This window comes from Netta rufina (assembly GCF_964035555.1).
Source record: "Netta rufina genome assembly, chromosome: 19".
NCBI classification, from domain to species: Eukaryota; Metazoa; Chordata; class Aves; order Anseriformes; family Anatidae; genus Netta; species Netta rufina.
This window is the reverse complement of record NC_140143.1, coordinates 8665992-8687382: the sequence shown is the minus strand read 5'-3', so window position 1 is coordinate 8687382 and position 21391 is coordinate 8665992. Positions and strand designations below refer to the sequence as shown.

The following is a 21391-nucleotide window of genomic DNA, read 5'->3' as shown; positions in this document are numbered from 1 at the left end:
ACACGTAAGGGGGAAAAATTTTAATGGAAGGGCTTTTATGAATTCAAGTTTCTGCTGCCAACCACAAATTTTTGTTAGTGACAGGGATTAGCTTTTTCTGGCCTATAAGCAGTCACATCCAAGTCACGAGGCAATGTCATGCAGCTTTGATCTCTGCCAGATTTTTTTCTGTAGCGTGAGCAGCACCAGAGGCAGGAATAGCTGCTAGGCTGCTAGCTGCCTTAGAACTCTCCAAAACCAGAAAGGTCAGACTAGAGCCAAGAGAAAATTCAAGAGTTAAGGTAAATTCTTGCAGAAATTCTAAACTTGGCAGGAAAAACGAAGCCTTACCTTTCTTTGTGCAACTAGTTAAGAGCAGCAAGTTCAAGACATTATTTCTTTGTAAAACTCATCTTTTCAGTACTTCATTCTACTTTGTTACTTTAAATGAGATTCATGGAAGACGACACAGAAGAGCAAAAAGAACAAAGATGTTTTGTCTGAAAACACATTTTTTGTAATTTATTATATTTGTACATACTGTTAGCTAGTACTGTTCTCATTAACATATCTTTAACCTTTCCCTGCTCCTCCTTCATCATCCCTCCACAGGTCAGCAGTCTGCTCTGTTGAACAGATGGAAATCAAAGCAATTTGCCTTGGTAACCTAACCAACAGTGGTTTCATTCAACCTGACTCGACACCGAAAAGGGCATGTTTGCTTTTTTCTTTTTCTTTAACCATTTAAATTTAAACATTTCTTTCTGTCGAGCTATTGTGTATGAAGCTAAAGATCCTGTCTAATGATTGTTAGTACCAGGAAACACTCCTCCATGATAAGTGATCCAAAATTAGAGACTCCAACAGATACCAAAGCTGTAAGAAGCAGCTTCTCAGATGCTGCCTCAGAACTAAAGGCTTATACTGAAGCTTTTTACCATTTTAATCTCAGAGTTACTCGTATCTCTTGAAGAAAGGTTTTATTGTCACTGGACAAAGTTATTGGTGTTGAAAGACAGCAGTAATTGTGTTTAGTTGTAGTTGCACTGATTTCATTGGACAGACATCAGGAGGTTCTGTTAATAACAAAATCATCTGTTAATCCAAACAGTACTGTGCAAGTCGCAAGTCAATATAAAAAAATTAAGCAAATCAGAGAAAGCTCCTTGGAAATGCATTGGTGGGGAAAAAAGTCTGGACACTTCACTTCGGATTGTTGCTTTCTTGAAAAATGCCTTTAAAAACCAGAACATCCCGGAACAATCTGAAGATCCAAGGACCTCGGCCAACTGATTTCTGCCCTCGAATACTGGCTTCATCCTTCCACGTCAAATTTGCAGTTTCCACCACTACACGTGGACTTTCACATCAAACCACCATAATTAACATTTGTAAAGTGCTTTGAGATAGTGCTATGAAAATATCAACAGTTAAAAGAAGGGCAGGATGTCTATTATCAGCACCCAGCTGGTTACTACTACTGATTTTGCTCTCAGAGCAGCATCACTATTTTCTTCTTTTACTTCCTATTAACAAAGAGTAAGGTGACAGTGTTAGAGATGGCACACAGATAAACGGAGTTTCTGCAGGGCAGTGAAAGGATGTACTGGAAAACATGAAGATGTCTTCTGGAAAGAAGACTGAAGTAGAGCTCCAGACAAGGATGGGTATTTACTTCCCAGCTACATCAGGAAAGTAATGCCACATGCAGACTTTCTGCACAGAGAACTATGCAGGAGGCCTTAGATAGCACAGACATTTGTTAAACAAGGAGAGAGTTGGTGCTAACCTTAAAAACATATATATCAAAACATCGATGCTTTTGGGGAAGGGGGAAAACGTAACTGCTCATTTGAAGCTATTGCCTGAGGGCTGTTAACTACTTAGTAGTAAAATCCTGTTACCTTTCCAGTTGACAGGAACTTCTCTCTAGTTAGCAGCTTCACAAAAGCAATTCTTGTATGAATCCATAAAGCTTTCCCAGATTTTAAAAGGTTAATTTTACCATTATAATTGCACTTTAAAACCAGGCATCAATCCCTACACACTCTCCCCAAACACCTTCTCAATTTATAAAAGTGGAAATAAAGGCTACAATTATTCACTGTCCTACAGCTACCAGGATTTGAAAGGTTTGATTCAGGTGCCTGAAGAAAGGACACAAACATCCAGTTTTCAGGGCAGGAAAATTGTGCATTTTAAAAACCAGCAGGCTTCACAGCTTGGCTTGCATCGGCTTCAGATGTTTGTGGAAAGACTCGTGAACCTGCAAAGAGTGCAAGACAATGGTTACAGCAAGATCAGGCCAGCATTTTGAAACACTTTCAGTTCTCTACATCTTGCAGAAAATCTGAATCAGAGGCCTCAAGAACAGCCAACTAAGTCCTGTATTTGAGTGTCTGTATGACAAAGGGTGAGAATGAGACCAAACAAGTGCTTCTCCACTACCTTTCTTGCATGAAATGAAAGAACATAAGGTGTTTTATTACCACATGGACAATTCTTAAGCATTTTAATTAAAAGAAAGCTGGCAGACATCTCCTAAGCAGACGGTAATGAAGCTCTTAAGACCAACTGACTTCAGAAGCACAAAAAATTAAGAAAGCTCTGGTGGGATTTAACTATAATTGCACAACCTCTGGCAGCCTGTGCTAGGAGTACAGACTGTCTGGATCAAATAAAGGCAAAAGAGGCCACCATGACAGGATTTAGAATTTTGTTTTGGCTGGTGGAACATAGACACTTCACAGCTCAGTTTCTTTTATTAGCTCAGCTACAGCCTCAGGGCAGATATGCAGCACCTGACACTTTCAAAGAACTACTTGGGAGCAGTTTCCTTCTACAGTCATTAATACTGCCTGAGGGCAGTCGAAGATTTGATAGAAAACAGGTAGGCTTTCACAGCTACCATCATTAAACAGAATTAAGATAAAGTGATAGTTGCTTTTAACTTCAATGAGATTATCCGGTTGTTTCTCTAGGTAGACTACAATTTCCTCCCCCAACTGAGGAAGTGAAAAGTATCCTGCAAGACCGTGTGTAAGGCATGTGTGGGAAAGTAGCTACAACAGAAAGTACGCTGAAAGCAGAGGAGCAGAAGCAGGTTGCTAGTTTTGTTCCACTACCACCAGTGGCTTCAGCTCCCTCCTCCCCCTTTATCGATTACCTGCTAAGATCACTGACTGGATCAAAATTAACAACCCTAAATTGAGTTATTTCTCTGCACACAGATGACCTAAGAGGAAGAAATAAGGCTTCTTTACCTCTGTTTTGTTCAGTGGAGATTTCTTTGCCCACTCAAACATGTTCTCGTAGACATTGCCGTCATACCGGCCAAGCACAGATCCAAGATGAGTGTCGTGAAAGTCAAAGGAGTCTACCAGTGCTACTGCGTTGGGACGAATTATAGCCAAGAGCTCCTTCACACGCTGGTTCACTTGAGTAATTTGGGCATCTGTCAAAATACCCGCCTTGGGGGAAAAAAAAAAAAAAGATTATCAGAAGAGTGTGTAAGTCACAAGAACCTTCCCTTCCACTATGGTCTAACACAGGTCAGCCTTTCCTCACCCAAAAATCCAGTAGTCTGTAAGACCCCCTGCCCCAAAGTGCTAAGTAACCAAACTGTCAATCTGCCATTGGGTACAAGCAGGAGAAGGTGCCTAGCATGGCATAGTCACAACATTGCCCAGCTATTTCAACAGGAGACAATTTTAAGAGCATCTATTTTAGCCTCTGCAACAAGTATTCTTGAAGAATGTGCACACTCGTATTAAGTTCTTCCTGGTTTCTGAGAAGTTTTTGGTAGGCAGCAAAGAGGAAAATGAGAAGATAAAACATATCATGTCTGCCTGAACACAAAAAAAAACAAACATTGCTGCAAATACATTCTCAATCTGAAAAAATAAAAAGGGTAATGCCTGGCAATTTAAACCCATTCACTGAAGGATGGGTTATTATCTGGAGTACGATTTCCCCTTTTGGGCACTAATCTGCAAATGCATATAGCTCTCAAGGCATGTCTAACCTACACTTGTATCTCCTTTATTATCTCCTTGTTTTTTAACATACTGGTCACTATTAACCACTGGAACACATTAATCCAAACAGATGCCACACTACCATTTATCACCCAACTCTACTTCTGGTGGATCCCAAGGGAAACATATCAAGAGCCTTCCACCAGAATCACACTGCTCTTGGACTTATGCAAGTGATAGTCAAAACCTTAGGCCTAGGCAGTCATGCAGCTTCACATTTAAAACATCTCATAACGAGAACTCTGGCTCAGGAGGTTTATAGAGTTGGAGAAATACACCAACCTGCATGAAATCCCCTGCGTTCTTACTGATCCCATACAGTGCGTACAGGAGACATAATTCAGTCACGACAGCACGGACTGCTGCATTGCTGATCTCAGACAGCTTTGCTGTGAAAAGCTTCACTATTACGTAGTGACAGTGTACCTACAAGATACAAAAGGAAGATGAATCAGATTCACAAAGGGATTACAAGTTCCTATAGCACCCCTCTTTATCAGGTACGTCACTGACCTCAGATGCTCGTACGAGGTCAACAGAAGTTCTGTTCCAGGCATCCTCCTTGCTCTTTCTGTGGTTCAGTTCAGCTTGCAAGTTCTTTGCTGCAGCTTCTACGAGCCTATCTCAAAAAAAAAAAAAAAAAACGGGTTATACAATAACACATTATCAAGACTACATACACCAAATTTGTATAAATTCAAGTCTAACACATCAGAACTCAGAGGCGGTGTGCAGCACCTGAACGCACTGCCTGGAGCAAGCAGCTGTGACCCTAAAACCCCTGTCATCACTGCTGCATCTAGAACACAACTACACGGGGATAAAAAGACATTTGACAACGCTGCTGGGGTGCCTGAATGCCTACTCTCACGTAGGTTATCTGTTATACTCTTACACCTTCCCCACAATAGGCTTTAGAATCAGGATTGTTTGCCTGTATGTAGCCTCTTGCAACCTCAGAGCGTTTGACACCATTCCAAGCTAGTAAAGTGCATTACTTCTTGCAAGCGCCATGCAGAGCAAAGCTTTGTCAACCACACCTTGAGAATCTCACGTTAACCAGGCACTACAACACTACCACCTCCCAACACACCCGATTTTATTAGTGCCTGGCTCAGCCTAACAAGCATGAACTCACCGGGCAGCCCGTGCTTTGTAGGCCTCGACCAAGCTGGTTGGATCATTAATGCGCACACTCACGGTCCTCGCAGCCACGTGCTGTGGCTGAATGCGTTGCCTGGAGAGATCATTAAGGTAGGACACCATGCCAGAAACCCGCTGACCACCAATAACTTGGTTGTAGCTTTTGATAAGGAATCTGAAAATAAGAACAACAAATAGCAACTCTTACTCCTTAGTTTGAATGGAGAGAAGTCCTTTTACCTAGGGTCAGGCAGTCTGTCAAAGACCAGTTGCAGGCGTATGCTGTTGTCAAAAACAGAGCTCCATGGTAACAGAGGATACTTCTTTTGCTCTTCACTTCAGGTGCAAAGACCATAATGCCAAGGCAAGAAAGTTGATGGACAGAAGCTAACATACCTAGCTGTCTGCAGCATCATGACTGTGTTTTCTCCCTCGTAGGTGCAGGATGGGGTGAATGTGACGTAGATGTCAGGAATGCCACTGCAACGAGAATAGCCATGCCCACCACAGGCCATTCGACACTCCTCAATACCAGCATTGGCTGTCCAGGAAGTGAAAGCCTTCAGTCCTGCTGTCAGTGCATGGAGCTGATGGACAAAAGCAAAGCAAGTTAGCATCTTTATATTCCATTCTAAGTTTGCACATGTACCTACCAAGTACTGCAACTCCCAGAAAAAAAAAGTCAACACCACCCTCCCACTTATCACTAGGTCTTGTTTTTCTTGTAAGGTCTCTTTCCTGAGCCAAACTACTTATGTGAAAGCCTATGTACATGTAAGGACTTAATCTAAGTACCTCATCTTTTCTGTTTCTACACATAACGTGGACAACTGTTTTCAATTGCTTTTTGTCACATTAGGTTCTTAAACAGAATCCCTAGTTGAAAACTAACACTTTACAATCCTAATCTCCTCAAAATAGTACTGACACCTTTGATCAACACATCAGTTCTCCTCTATTCACCTCAAGATCAAGAACAATAATCAAGAAGGTACAGCACAGGCATAAGACCAGTCTCAACTTCACTCCCAAATGACGTGCCATCATTCCTGAAAATACCTTTTTTTTTTTTTTTAAATATACACATTAGCTTGCTTTCTTTGCATCACTCCATATTTCTTTGTGAAGCTCTGCTAAATGAACAGTGCAAACAAAGTAAGAGTCACAAGCACATACTGGACTTGGGATCACTGGATCTAAAGTACAAGACACCTCAAGACTGAAAACCACAAAAAGGCTTGTGACTTTGCTCTCATGTTAAAAGCAATTTTTGCATAAAATCAGAAGACCCCTCTGGTTTCCAGAAGATACAGTACCTCTGGCAGCTCACTCAGATCCCCTGCATTGATGTCTCCACTGATACGCCGATAGGTGTCTTTTATGTAGGCTCCCACGAAATGAAAAGCATATGCTGTTGCCAGGAGAGGGAAGAGTTTGTACTGTTGGGTCTGATAATCCAAGATCTGGGGTTCTGGTTCCCTAGAGCAAAACACCTGAGAGTTAGTAGCAGTTTGCCAGCCACAGGCATACTGAAGTCCTATTCAACTCTAAGTAGCTTCTCCACTTGGACAGTAAAAGATGCATTCATATCAAACCAGAATATCCAAGAGCATACGACAGTCTCTGGCAGGGGGAGGGCAGTTTGGCAGTCAATAACGGATACAGTCAAATACTCATTTTCCAATGTTAAACTCTTATAAAACTCTATCAAGTGCCAAAGCAAGTAACATGAGCCACAGTCCCTCTTCTCTCCAGCAGTTAGGAATTTCCCCTCAGCATTTCGGCTGCTCTTTCCTTTCAGTGCACTTACCCTGGCTTTAGCTCAGACTGGTGTCTCACTGCGCTGTAGCGGATGGCAATGGTACAAGCCCGGGACAGTGAGCGAGCAGAATCCCCTACAATGAGGGATCGGATGAACACCATGGTCCCATAGGTTAGCTTGTCACTCACTGGTTTCACATAGGTGCCATCTGGTTCAACCTGCAAAAAAAATAAACACAACAGCCTGTTGATTTTTATAGTATCTTCCCTTTTTACATATTCACATCTCAAGCTCTACACTCATCATGTAGTACTTAAAAGCAAGCTACAATCTTGATGGTATTTGGATGAGAAACTTCTCCAAAAAAGACCAGAATAGTATAAAGACCTCGCCAGCTGGGTGGGTGACTTTTGTTCTTTATTTACAGCCCTTGGGCAGCAGCTAGAGGTGAAGCCTTCTGAATCAGCCCCTGAACAGTCATTACAGGTCCTCCCTTCCCATACAATTAATAGGACAGACTGCACGTTTCACAGAGCAACTGGGGATAACAGACAGCTGTAGCTTCCCCTGTAGCAATGCTATCACACACGAGCAGGGAATGCAGATGAGTAGTTAATATACAGGGTTTACGGCACTATTCAACCACACGAGAACATTTGAAGTGACCATTTTTAAAGGCATATGCTGAAACTCATTGCTTTACCTGGGCATATTTCATCAGCATGTTTTCCCGAGGAATTCTGAAGTTGTCCATCTTCAAGTAGCCATTATCCATTTCATCATACCCAAACTTTGGCCCGATGTCACCCACTGTAATACCTGCCACACACAAAGCCATTTGCATTAAGAAAAAGGAACACTGCACAAGAGGTTTAAGCCTTCTCCAAGAAAGCCATTCTTTAGTTTTCTAGAAAGTCCTATCACTGCTAGGAGTAACAGCAAACTAGGAGCTTAGATTCTTTATTGGAATGAAGAGCACCAAAACATGGGGCCTTCGTAGTTTACATGAAATCCTACTGTATGCTGACTGAGGGAGTTTTCTCTAAGGATTGCTCACCTCCCTTCTATCTAGGGGATGATGAAAGGTATTTATCCCTTTCAGAAGAGCACGTGCTGCCTCACAGAATGCCTAGCTGGACAGAATCAAATTCCCAACTAATCTTCACATTGAAAACATGACGTGAAAGCTTATTTAGTAGTAGTTCACTTGTAAGTAAGACTCATGAAGTTTTTATTTAGTAGTGGTTCACTTGTAAGTAAGACTCATGAAGTTTTAAGTCCTGTGACCTACAATCTACTCACTCAAATCAGCTAGTGAAATACGCTATGTTAATTAACAAGACACATGCAGCTGTATATAGCTGAAGAGAAACAGATCTGAAGTTTTCCATGAACGCTAAGCCCCCAGAACAAATTTTTACCTGGCAGAGGTTCATGGGTGCCCAGCTGCCGTATGGGAACGATGAAGGCATGCAGTCCTTTGCACTGGCCCTGAGTGTAGAGCTGAGCCAGAACAATGGCATGGTTCGAGGTCTTTCCAACTGCAGGAGTGGTAGTCAGAAAAAAATAAGCAGCACACGTATTATTAACACACACACCTTTCCTTGAAGCAGGATCCAAAATACATTAACCCCACCATTTTAGAGAAACAGATTTGCAACACTGATTAATATCCAAATTTTACAGCTAGACAAACAAGGCTGCCTAAGTCAATGGAAACTGGACGTTATTATTCTCTTGGCTGTACAACACCAAGTCCCTGGCAAACCTGACAGGAAAGCCAAAGGAAGTCCTGTTCTACAGACTGCCTCAGATGCTTCAATAAAGATTCTGATAAAACATAATGAATTACATCAAATCTACACAGCGTGAATGATTCAGGGAAATAATCCAGAGCACACAGATAATGAGAAGTTTAGGTAGGCTCTGACAGGTCTTCTACTTGTGCAAAAGGCAACTCTGACTCTCTGGACCAAGCTTCAATCATCATTCTGTAGATATAAGACACGTGACAGCACCTCCTTGAGTTTTTCATATGCATCTTCCAGATTTATATAGATACACTTACGTCCACCTGGCCACCACTTAATGGAGGTCACAGTGGGGCTGTTGAGGATGAATTCCTGGGTAGCGGGGTCGTAAGTAGCTGTAGTTTCTAAACCCCGGAGATGAGTTCCTGAAAACAAGCAAACACACCGTGTTGGCAGAAAGTCAGTCACAAAATACAGACAAGGACTGAATTGGACAATGGAAAGTTGAACTCCAGTAGTAATGCACAAATTTTAATTTTGCTTTTAGGCTACAGTTAGTAGATATTTAATCCTTCATAAAGAATGAGTGAGACTCGGGCCTTATTCTGGAACCTAAAGCCAATTATCTGCAAACTCATTACTGTTTCACTGGTCCAATACTACTTTCCAAGCACCTCCGATCTGACAATTTTTTTCCTATTACAAGCCTTTTGTCAATAGAGAGATCCACAAAACCAGCTCACCTGGCTTTCGCTAAAACTGCTGATTAAGTGCAAACAGAATCATGCACTTTGCAGCCAAAAGATGGAATGAATAGTACTCGTAATATCTTTATTCCTTCATCAGGCCTAGGATCTCCTCACTTGATGGAGCAAAATTCTCCCAAACGAGATCATTCATTGCTCCAAAACAATAAGTAGTGGCGTGCATATGCTAGGTTACTTATACAGGTAGATGAGGGGCTGCAAAATAACAAAGGTTACAACTGCAGGCACAGTCTGTCTTCTGCCTTGAACTCTTCACTCTGCAATTCATGCAAAACTGTCTCAGCAATGGCAGTGTCATTGCATTAGTGAAAAATCACTATGCCTACGTGTTTAAACTAGTCAAGCTGCAGACACTCATGATAGTCTAAACTGACAGAGAAGATGGAGCCAACAACTCTACGTGGGAGTTTCAACATGAAAAGACATCACCTCGATGCATCCACGTTTCCAAAGCATGGAGCTTGGCGGTATATTTCCATGGACAGCTTAACTCTTACTCTGCTGGCAAAGGGTCTTCAGACCTCACTAGATGCAAGAGATTCTCCACAGACTTGCAGTTATTTTAAGCTTCACACAGTCTCTGTATTTCACTTCAGCACAAAGGTGAATCCTGCTCATTTTTAGAAAATATTTCTTATCTGCAACTCTGATATCAAAATAGAGTTTCCCGAGGCATAATATCCTCCCTTTGAAACTTGGATTAAGTGTTGAATCACAATACTGCTGGAGTTATGACAATCCATTTCAAAGCTTGAAAGCAAAGAACAGCAACAGAGATCAAAGTCTACTTAATACAAATACTCTAAAAAAATGATTTCATGGTCCAATTAATAAGAACACATCGGAGTGAGCTAAGGAACCAGGAAAAACGCTTCCCACAAAACATGAACACTGAGACCAAGTCATCCACATGTTCTCTGATCCAAGGCCAGTCCCAAGGTGACAAGCAGTTCTTACTTTTTTTGGCACCTCTTTCAGTATCTTAAAGCTCTGTCCTTTTGTCTTCACAGTGAGTGTTACAGTAAAGCAGAAATCACACTGGAAAGAATGGTAGGTGTAGAAATGAACTGATGTCATCAAATTGACAACACCATAGCCATATGCAGGTGGTGTTTTAACAAATCATCTATAGTAATTTGAATGGCACAAGAGGAGCACTCAGTACGTGTCTGCACAAAAATACAAACTCTTCCACCATCAGGGAAAAAAAGGTCAGAAAGCATGTGGTGTTGTAATCTCTTAGGAGTTTCAGAAGCAGTCCACTTGTCCCTAAAGCCATAAACACATACTTACAGACCACGGGATAAATGCACACCCTTTTTCCCAGGCAGGGGAATCCTTTGCACACAAAACCATTCTTAGAAATAGCATTTAGTGAATGTACTGTACCATGGCCCATTTCAGTCTGGGCATAGGTGCCAATGATCTCCAGGTTCCAGGCAGGCATGAAGAAGCGATCCTGCTGCTCTGGGGTTGCCTGGGTGAGAAGGGTGGGGAGGAACATGCCCAGATGAAGATCCAGAGGTTCAGGCCGTCCTCGATGAACAAAGCTGTGAAGAGGTGCCATGGGATGGGAGTGTGAAGGCAATGTTATGGGAGGGAAGCAAGCAAGAGGATTCATGGTGGAGATTCAGGAAGAGACAAAAAGAGAAAAAAAAAGATTCATGTGTAAATCAGAATTCAGCAGGTGTATTTTAGAAAGCCAGAGCACTCTCCTTTCCTCAGATCTGAATAACAAAAAACATGCTTACTCTGAAATAAGCATGCTGCAATTAATTTACTCCTAATCCTATATAAAATGCATTTGCAATATTCACCTATTTTTGATGATAAATAATTGATGATGGATAAAATGATTAATCCACACCGAAAAACAAAGACAATATCCTCACTATGGTTTGTAAACCAGAACCCACTGCGTTAAAAGAGGGGCTGAGGCAGAATGGCAGTTTGTTGAAGATGTGGTCTGGTTGGATGTAGCGAGCCTTTGGCTGTACGAACAAAGTCCACACTTTTTTCATGGTTGGAGAGCAAAATGTGGCAGAAGTCCCAGTTCATCCAGCTGGATGAGCTAGATTTTCACTGGAATATTCTTTAAAAAATAATAGTCTCCACTATTTTTGTTGTTAAGATTAGATGTATATACTACATACCCCTCCTAAAATTCCTGCCATCACCTCCCTTCAACTCCTGCTATTTTTAAAGGCTCTCTTAAAAGGAAAGTGCTCTGCATGTGTCAAAGTTGTGAACATAACATGGCAAGAAAGCCAACATTTTCCAACGTGGCAATCATCAGTAGAAGATCTCTCCAACTAAACGTTTCACTAGAACTAACCTTCCTCCACGTTCTATCAAACACCACTGCTAGGTTAAGTGGTCTACTAAGAATATGGATATGAAAGGCTAAATGCTTCATTATGTTTTTAAATATTAATTGCTTTGAGTACTTAGAGCACTGTTGTAGCTTGGAGGAGACAAAAATGAACAAACCGTTCTACTGCAGTGTTCTCCAGTCTCAAGACTATCCCATTTACTCGAGGAGTTTCTCAAAATATATAGAGATTATTTTTGCAAGTATTACTTACTAACTTCCAAAAATAAGGGAAAACCCAAACAGCATTAGTCCCTACTGCACAAGGCTGACAACACTGCTTAATAGTTTGCATTCCCTATTATAAGAGTTGGGCTATAGATTGTTGCTAGGACTTCTGCACGAAGACTAAAGCATGAATATGCCAAGTGAACAAATAATGTAGCTTGTTTTTAATAGGATTTTTTAAATAAGTGGGAAGAATTACTGAGAGAATATTTGTTGGAGCTCAGCTCAAATTCAGCTGGCACACAGAGTGGGACCAATGTACTCATGTTACCTCTAGGCATACATTGATGTAAGTGGCCCTCTAACAAGTGTTGTTCTTCAGTTTATTTGTAGGCACCTGAAAATATCAGCCAGCTAATAATCCCAGCACCAATGTTTTATAAGCTTTTTGACTGAACAGTGACCAGGCTCAACTGAAGACTAATGGTTATTTTAATCAGGAATACCAGATTTTAAGTGAGTTCAGTGCTGGTGAGATACACATAGCTGGTATACAAAAACTGAGAAGAAGTCCTTAATTACTAGCCATAGCTACAAGCCAAGTAGAAACAACATAGTATTTTTATTTCTCCTTTGTGTTTCCCTTTCAGCCCAGTGTTTTATGCCTTCTTCTGTTTTCTTTCTAAATCATTCACTATGAAATATGTTAAAACCACTACAGACTACCAGAAGGTACTCCCTAGGTTAAAATTTGACCAACTACCCATCCAGGCTGGGATTCAGTTCAGAGGGCTCTTTCCCCCATCACCAGTTTCTAAACATCAGGCTTAAATTAAGCAGAGCTCAGTGACAATTATTACAGAAGCTTTACTTATGGAACAGGTGTCCAGCATTCACAGCAAGAATGCCAAACCATCGTACTTTCATTATTCAGCACAGCAGGTATATTCACTTTTCTATGTTATCATCGCATTAATTCTATTAAGTGTCAAAGTAGACATTTTACCACCAAACAGGAGAGCTGCAAGCAAACCCAACCATCACCAGGCAAGAAAGTGCAATGATCTAACGTGAAACAGCAAGTAAACCAAATCACTTTGGTGCGGACGTGTGCCTGATTTAAAGAAGGCGGTGTGAAAAAGCAAACACGGTTAGCAAGCATTTTTGTCAGCCGTTTGACTCCGCTTCCCATGCTGAGTTCAGTTCGCTAACTCCATCTCTCTGAAGCAGAACAGACGATGGGAATTCCTCCGCTGCACATTCTACGAAGATTTCAGCTAGCACAAGTAATGTAACCTACCAAGCAGGCATCCAACTTGGTTATTACCATCCAACTTGAGCAGTTGTCCAGGCTTGTACACATCCTGCTTTCCAGGTTCAGATGCCAGCACATGTTCTGACATCTTTGGTCTGTTAATTCTTACTGGTATTTAAGAACTGTAATTCCAGGTTCTGGGCTAAAATTCTGTGTTCTTATCCATTAAACATTCTTCCATATGAATAACTGAAGGTAGTTTGCCTTGATAGTAGGAGTAAGATGTTTTTCCTTCTTTGGAACCGAGACCCTTCCATGAAGTTAGACAGCTGCAGTGGAGTAGCACCTGGAAGGACAGTGCTTGGGGCAAAGCATACCTTACTTTCAAGGGCACAAAACGCAAATCTCATCATGTTACACTGCATCTGAAGCTGTAGGCCTGACTTGTTTACGCGGGCTGATCATGCACTAAGAACTCCGCAACACATGCCTCAATCCAGGCAAAAAATGAAATCCGCAGTACTGTTGACTGACATGTTCCAACTAGTTCAACTGAAATTCGGACTCCTGGGGCTTATAACAACCTCATCTTAAATCAAAGGCAAACAGATATGAAGTCAGTGAACAGCTAAGAGGTGCATTCTGCAAAAGACCAAAATTAACCCTGTGTTTTAGGATGAGAGACAGAACTGCTCTCCAGCTATCAAGCTGGAGACATCAGTGGTTAACCAAGTTACTTTACCTTTCCCCTTTCAGATTTACGCAGGGAGCATTATCAGTTTATAAACTGGAGTTACAGAAAAGAGGTTACCCAGCGATCCCTGAAGGGAACTAACCATGTCCCATTTCGGTTTGGGCGTAGGTGCCAACTATCTTGACTCCATGGACCAGAGGCAGCCATTTCTTCTTCTGAGCATCAGTCGCTTGGCTCTCTATGGTTGTTTGAAACATGCTGAAGTGTAGACCAAAAGGTTCAGGAAAATTGCCCAAGCATGTTCTACAGGAGAGAAATAGAGGGATCTGGATCTCAGTCTCACTGAGAACGAGATCCTGAAAGGCTTTTCTCCACCTGTAGCATAAGATAATGTTTGCTATTTCGACTTTTCTTTGTCCCATGAGCAACCTCCAAACATGGAGGAATCAGAAGAAATGCTAATGGGAAACATTTATTTCAGACATTTTCTTCATGCTATGATTTAAGCTGTCGTTATGGAGCTAGAAAAAAAAAGAACTGTGCTATAAAGATGCACTGGGAACTTAAAACAGTGGACAGGAAAACCAAATTACTTTTCCCCCTATCCCTCATGCTTGGTGGGAATAAATCCCACTGCTGCTAGTGGCGTAGAACTAGGCTGTTATTTTTAGAAGCACTACGTATTGAAAAGGAAGAAGCTTCTTAGGTGACCAAGTGCTTTTCTGAAGAGCTCTGTATTACCTGTGTCTGCTTCCATCAGCTATGTGATGTTGAGCTCACCTCCCATTAAAACTGTTACAGGTTAGTAGTGGAATGTAAGGAAAAATCAAACATCTTACACAGGCTTCATCAAAACAAATTATTTCATGATTTGTAGCCACAATGGCAGGCAAATTCTGCTTCCAATGAAAACAAACCCTGGGACAAACATGCTGTAAAGTTTCGCTGGGTAAAAGCTACGTAGCAACTGCATCTTCCCTTCAACGTTCTGCAGAGCCTGAAGTTCCTTCATCTTCCACCTGCTGCACGTGGATGCTTATTCCATCCAGACTCAAATATAGAAGAGAAACACGTGATCTACATGAATACCTACACACAAGATCTCTTCCACCTGCTCGAGGTATCGGCAAGGGAAGTGCCTCCTTCCATCGTGGAGTAATAACACCTGCCCGGGAAGCAGACTGAAGTTTGTTGCTGGTGCAGACCTGCACTGAGTAGCAGATATTGTGCATCCAGTTTTTCAAATTACAGCAGCATTTGTGGCTGGCATTTTACACTATGCTAGGAATGAATGCCTGGGAGCAGAGAATAAAACATTCATAGTTCAGAACAGATCCCTACACAAACTGTGCAAATCAGCCTTAGGGCGAGAGAGCAGGACGATGCTTCTTCAGGACCACTGAACTGCATGGTGAAGATACGTTCACTTAGAAACTGTGCTGTTGAACAAGACCAAATGAGCCAGGAGCAAAACTCGCATCATTAAGTGATCTCATACTTGCTATTAATGTGCTTTCAGCTGGTGTGAATGAAAGCACAGTGCCTAGAGTTCTTGGGATCAAGAAAGTCGCTTCCCTTAGCGGAAAATATTATGTTGCCTACAGCAGCAGCACATCTCCCTGCAAAGCAGAAGTTTTTTGTTTTTTTTTTTTTTGAACAAGGGCTTTCAAATGCTATACAAATAGGGAGACAATATTTTGCAGCATTGTTGTGGTTTCTTCGGTGGGTTTTTCCTTTACACCTACACAGTAAAAGGTACTGGGATTTAACAGATTTGTCTGATTGCACAAATATCAACCCTACCATGTCCTACCAGTACCTAAAGGGGGCTACAGGAGAGCTGGGGAGGAACTCTTTGTCAGGGGGTATAAAGATAGGACAAGGGGGAATGGCTTAAACTAAAAGAGGGTAGGTTTAGGTTAGATATAAGGAAAAAATTCTTTACTCAGAGGGTGGTAAGGCACTGGAACAGGCTGCCCAGAGAAGATGGGGATAGTCCATGCCTGGAAGTGTTCAAGGTCAGGCTGAATGGAGCTTTGGGCAAGCTGGTCTGGGGGGAGGTTGCAATTAGATGATCTTTAAGGTCATCTTCCTTCCAACCCAAACCATTCTACAACTCTGTAATCCATAGAGTACAATAAAGTACTAAAAACTAAGTAGTAAAGCTAAGTGTTTGCCTGACACTCCAGAGCTAAACGAACAATTGCAAAGACATTCTCAGTGTCCTGGTTTCAGTTAGGACAGAGGGGACAGACCCAGGACACTCAGCCTGCAGAACTGGGTTACAGAATAGGATTGTTTACTTTAAAGCAATATCTGCAAGCAAAATGTTCTTGCTGTTGCAGTTCTTGAGGCAACTCCCAAGGAAGAGTGTGAAGAACCTCTCAGTGGGCAAGAAGCCGGGGCTATGTCTGACCTGCGCTGACTGACTTCAGAGCTAACAACCACATGGTAACCAATCCCTTTTCCAGCTGTACCAAAAAACCCAGCCATCCTCATCCACTCTAAATGAATTTAGCAGCGGCGAGTAGTGCCCCTATTACAATTTTTCTGGTTTGATACACTAACCTGAACACCAAAACGAGAGGCAGACACATTCTCACAAGGGAAGCGCACATTCACACAGTGCTTACGAATAAAGGAAGCATCTGCTGACTTGCAGCTCTCAGACCTTTTCTCTGTGCCCCATTTTCTCTTCTCTACTTAATCCCTTTTTCCTCAATTAAGGCTATTTAAATTTGAAGGTGAATTAGGATTCACCAGATTGCTCTCTTCAAAGAGCTGTGTAGCACTGTGGATGTCAGAACAATGTCCCGTTTTTCATGCTGACTTACATTTTGCTGTAGTTGGACTGTAAAAGAAACCTCAAAATATTAGCACATTAAGGCTGCTGGCCTTCATGAACAGCAGCCACAACAGTGATTGCAGTGCTGACATGTTAATACACGAGAAAAATTGTCTAGATAAGAAACAATTAAAATGGCTTCTCTACACATTTAATAGATCTCATATTTTGGAGGAATATTCAGTTCAGCATATCTCAGCAGCAACAAGTGTTTAAGCACACCTTCAGGTCACCTGATGGAAGCATTTCTCATCAATCAAGCTATGATGTTGGTCATTTCGTGATACAAAGTTACCCAATGAACTTCCAACAACATACAACAGCTACAGGAAAAATATCTGAAAACGCCCCAAAAAGCTAACAGTCACTGCCTACATAAACAAACAGGTGCCTGCTCTTTGGGGACAGTCACAAGGTGAGAGGGATTATTGCAAAATATCTTAAGCTTCCGTATGTAGAAATCTGGTAAGTTCAACTTGACAACATAATCAGGGGCATCAATCTATTTCATAAACTTCATTAAGGCATGTCACAACACCAGTGCCACTCAGTTTTCCCATTTGGAAAACTGAATAAACTCCACATTAGCTTTTCCACAAAGCCCCGTCTAGTTAGCACTGATTAACACACTTGGGTATTTGGGTGGGATTGGCTAGGTATAAAAATCATAGTTTGCCACCCAGCAGGTGAGAAAATGGGAACAGATTTTAAAATGCATATGAAATCAAGGGATGATAAATACTTTTTCTTCCATACATTAAGAATCACTACTCCAATACCCTCCCTTGCAAACACTAGACATAATAAATTCAAATTGTTATTAACAGCATGTTCTGATATGGTTCTTACAGCAAACAAACTTCTCTTATTAGTAAGAAGTGTGTGTACTGCTCTTCATTATTCTACATGCTCTTAACACAGAAGTCATTGGAAAACAGTCAGTCTACAATAGCTGCAATTATCTCTGGAGATCCTGAATACCTGCAATTGGAGTCGACTCTGAAAATAAGTAAGCTTTCTCCATTTTTTCCTGTTGATTTTTGGATCATGAACTTGACTGGTCACACCTATCTGTTCAATCACAAGAGATATGAATGTATTATTTGGAACCTACATGCAATAATGGAGTTTTTATCCAGTCAAAGTTAAGAGCTGCTGACTCTAAAATGAATCTTTGGAAATAAACTAGAATCTATCATGTGAATGTTCAGAAGTGTCCTGATTTATAAAATACTGTTACCTAATGCTAACACTAGATGTCTTTCCTAAAAGACAGCATTTACATTGCAAACTTCATGGAAATTCGCCAGCTGGTATACTGGATATACCTCTCTGAATTTTCTCCACAGTAGTAACTGAAGAAACTCCCCTATTGCCTCCAGTAGGAAAACGCTGGTGTAGGAAAAAATTAATGATTGACTTTTGCCATCCAGTACCTGCAATCTAGTGCAGTCAGTGAACTTTCTGGTTATCACTGTCCAACAACACCAGCTTTCAAAAAGAACTTTGACAGAGTTTTCCACGAGAACTTTCATGACATTGGTCGGTGCAGACCAGCTTCTCTGAAATTCAGCCCTCAGCAGACAAGGTGTTCTCAATTAATTAGTTCCAATAGTCACACCGTGAGGCCAGCGGCAGCTCTTCTGCAAATCCCATCAGAGGGCTCGTGATTCTACCAGTCCATTAAATAATGTGCAATGCCTAGTTAATGTGCCAGAGGATACATTCATGGTCTTATGTGCAGAGTTCTAGAGCTGCGCAATCCCTGTTAATCAGTTTATTTGATTATATCAGAGCGAGCTTAATAGAATTAAGGGAGAAATACAAAGTCAGAAACTCCTACAAGCTGGAAGCAATGAAATTCAGTTGTAAAGACATTTTTATTTTTATTAACTTTACCCAGGGATAATACTATCAGATAAACTAAAGGTCAGATACAATAAAAAGTATCTAGGTCAAAGGGAACCACTATAGCACCAGGGAGCTTGAGATAGGGGACTGAAAAAACATAAACAAGAACTTCTAAGCCACCTTGGAACATTTTCAAGTCTGCCTGTAACGCAACTTTGTTAGGTCTCAACACAAAGTGGGGCAATAAGCTTTAGGAGACTTCATTTGAAGCTCCTGCCTCATCAGATCTGCTCACAGTCAAATATTTCAGTATATTCCTAACGCATTTTGTCAAGTCAGACTACAAGCCCCATTTTTAACCTTCTGCATCACACATAATAGAAGGGCTGTAACCATCAGTGTTGGATTTCTAGCCAAAACACTAAGGAAACACAACATTCAGGACAACGGACCTTCATGGGAAATTCACTGAAGCCTTGAAGCCAAAACTTCAATGGGCTTTGCTGCAGGTCTTTAGTTTTCTTTGAACAGCTAACATAGGAACAAAGGTGCAGCTTTAATGACCTTGGTGATGATAAGAGTGAATATAAGAAGCAAACTCTACAGCTAGGTACCTTTTAAACCAGTAGATCTCCTCCGGATCTGCAATTCCATATTCTCTTAACTTCATAACCATCAGAGAACTCTTCCTGATGGCTTGCTCATAGCGTTGGCTTCGGGAGAGGAAGTTCAAATCCTCGTGCTGGAAGTCAGGGTCATTAATAACTAAGGCCTCTGGGGACAGAAGACAAGAGGAAAACAAACTCAGTTTTCACAGGCCACAGTAAATCGTGCATGAAATGATTCAGCTTTTTTCCTCTGCTGTACCTCAGGTTGCAGAAACCAAAAAATTAAAACAGAGCATTAAAATTTAATGAAATTGGGAAGAAGTCACAAAGCTCAAGTGTTTTGGATAGAAGGGCTCTTACAACCGGGCACTTTCTTGTTACTCCACGTAAACCACATTTCAAATTAGGCACATTCAGGACTAGCATGAGATTAACTCACTGATACAAGAACTGCAGGCCACTCAACTATTTCACCTCCTCAAATGGCCACTGTTACTATAGGTTCAGATTGCCTCACGAACATCTGATCACCATGCAACTTCTTGGAGGAGGGCACAGCTATTAGTCCCCCTGTGCTGTCCGGAAACTGAGGCACCCAGAGGCTACAGACTTTCCCTGTCCCCTTTGGCACAGACATTGCACAACACCGGCCTCTGCCAGTCCCACCCCCAGCACTGGCCGGGGAAGAAAAGATGGCAGCGTTGCAGTAACCCCATATATCATAGCAGTGACAAATGAGAAACACGCCAACTCCGTACCGTTGGGCAAGAGCACACCAGAAGGACAAAAATGAGGGGAGAGGGCCCCAAACAGATGCCCCTGGGAAGCTGCCTCTCACCCAGCAGAAGGGGGAGGATGGGAGCCTGGCACCCTTTTACCAGCCTCACATCCCCCTCCCTGCACCCCAAGGGGGGAATCTCTTCCCTCAGGCACCCCCCTGCCTGCACACCATCTCCTCACAGCCTGACCCTCTCCCTGGAGCACCTCATCTCCCCCAAAGCCCCCTCAGGGCCCTCCTCTCCCCCCTAGGACCCCCTTCTTCCCCTCAGGGCCCCCCAGAGCCCCCTCAGGGCCCCCCAGAGCCCCCCCCCGGCCCTGAGCCTCCCCCCACCTCCTCGCGGCTCCCCTCGGGGCCTCCCTCACCGATCTCCTTTCGGCGCCGGGTGCGCTCGGCGCCGCCGTCCAGGATGTGGGTGAGCAGCTCGGGCTGGAAGGTGGCGGCGGCCCGCTCCCTGCGCAGGTCGGCGTTCATCATCGTGAGGCGGCGGCGGCGGCTCCGCTTCGGCTCCGCTCGGGTCGCGTTCGGCTCCGCTCGGCTCCGGTTCGGCCCCGGTTCGGCTCCGTTCGGCTCCTCTCGGTTAAGGTTCGGGTCGTCTCGGTTCCGGTTCGGCTCCGTTCGGCTCCTCTCGGTTAAGGTTCGGGTCGTCTCGGTTCAGGTTCGGCTCCGTTCGGGTCCTCTCCGTTCAGGTTCGTCTCCTTTCGGGTCCGGTTCGGGTCCGTTCGGTTCCGACTCGGCTCCCCCCGGCCCAGGTTCGGCTCCTCTGAGCTCCACCCGCCCTGCGCCTGCGTCCGACCTCAGCTCCGCCGGCCCCCGCGTGACGTCACGCCCGCGACGTCACGCCCCGCCACGTGACCCCACCCCCGGCCACGGGGGGGGGGGGGGGAGCGGAGGGGCGAGCGGTGAGTGCGGGGCAGGGGGATGGGGGGGGGACGGGGGCATGAAATAGGGCTGGAAACGGGGCTGGGCCGGCATTAAGTCGTGCTTTATGCATGCATGAGGCACGGCGTGCCTGGGGCTGGGCGTAAATTCAGTCGGGCTGCAAGCGTGCGTGCAACGTGGTGTGCACGGGGCTGCATCTGCATTAAATCGTACCTGAAATGTGCATGCATAGTGTGCACGGGGCTGCATCTGCATTAAATCCTGCTTTAAATGTGCGTGCATGGTGTGCACGTGCATTAAATCCTGCTTTAAATGGGTGTGGAACATGTGCACGGGGTTGCACATGCAGTAAATCATACCTTAAATATGCGTATGTGTTGTGCACGGGGCTGCACATACATTAAATCATACTTTAAACGTGCATACGTGGTGTGTACAGGGCTGCACGTGCATTAAATCCTACTTTAAATGTGCATGCATGGTGTGCACGGGGCTGCAGA

General features: G+C 43.1%; 1 protein-coding gene across 3 annotated transcripts; it reads right to left on the bottom strand.

The window, feature by feature from the left end:
* Positions 1–944: 944 nt before the first annotated feature.
* ACOX1 (acyl-CoA oxidase 1) lies at positions 945–20815 on the bottom strand. Of its 3 annotated transcripts, none has more exons than XM_084298256.1 (14): positions 20375–20815; positions 19238–19397; positions 14070–14230; positions 8990–9097; positions 8343–8462; positions 7625–7740; positions 6970–7139; positions 6476–6638; positions 5556–5746; positions 5155–5334; positions 4530–4635; positions 4299–4442; positions 3243–3449; positions 945–2245 (listed from the first exon to the last, which is right to left on the bottom strand). In XM_084298256.1, exons 1-14 carry the CDS (start codon positions 20484–20486, stop codon positions 2195–2197), a joined length of 1989 nt encoding a protein of 662 aa, XP_084154382.1. In that variant the 5' UTR covers positions 20487–20815; the 3' UTR covers positions 945–2194. The 3 variants fall into 3 exon arrangements, with proteins under 3 accessions (XP_084154382.1, XP_084154381.1, XP_084154383.1); XM_084298255.1 differs by lacking the exon at positions 14070–14230 and adding an exon at positions 10829–10989; XM_084298257.1 differs by lacking the exon at positions 14070–14230.
* Between the last annotated feature and the right edge of the window lie 576 nt (positions 20816–21391).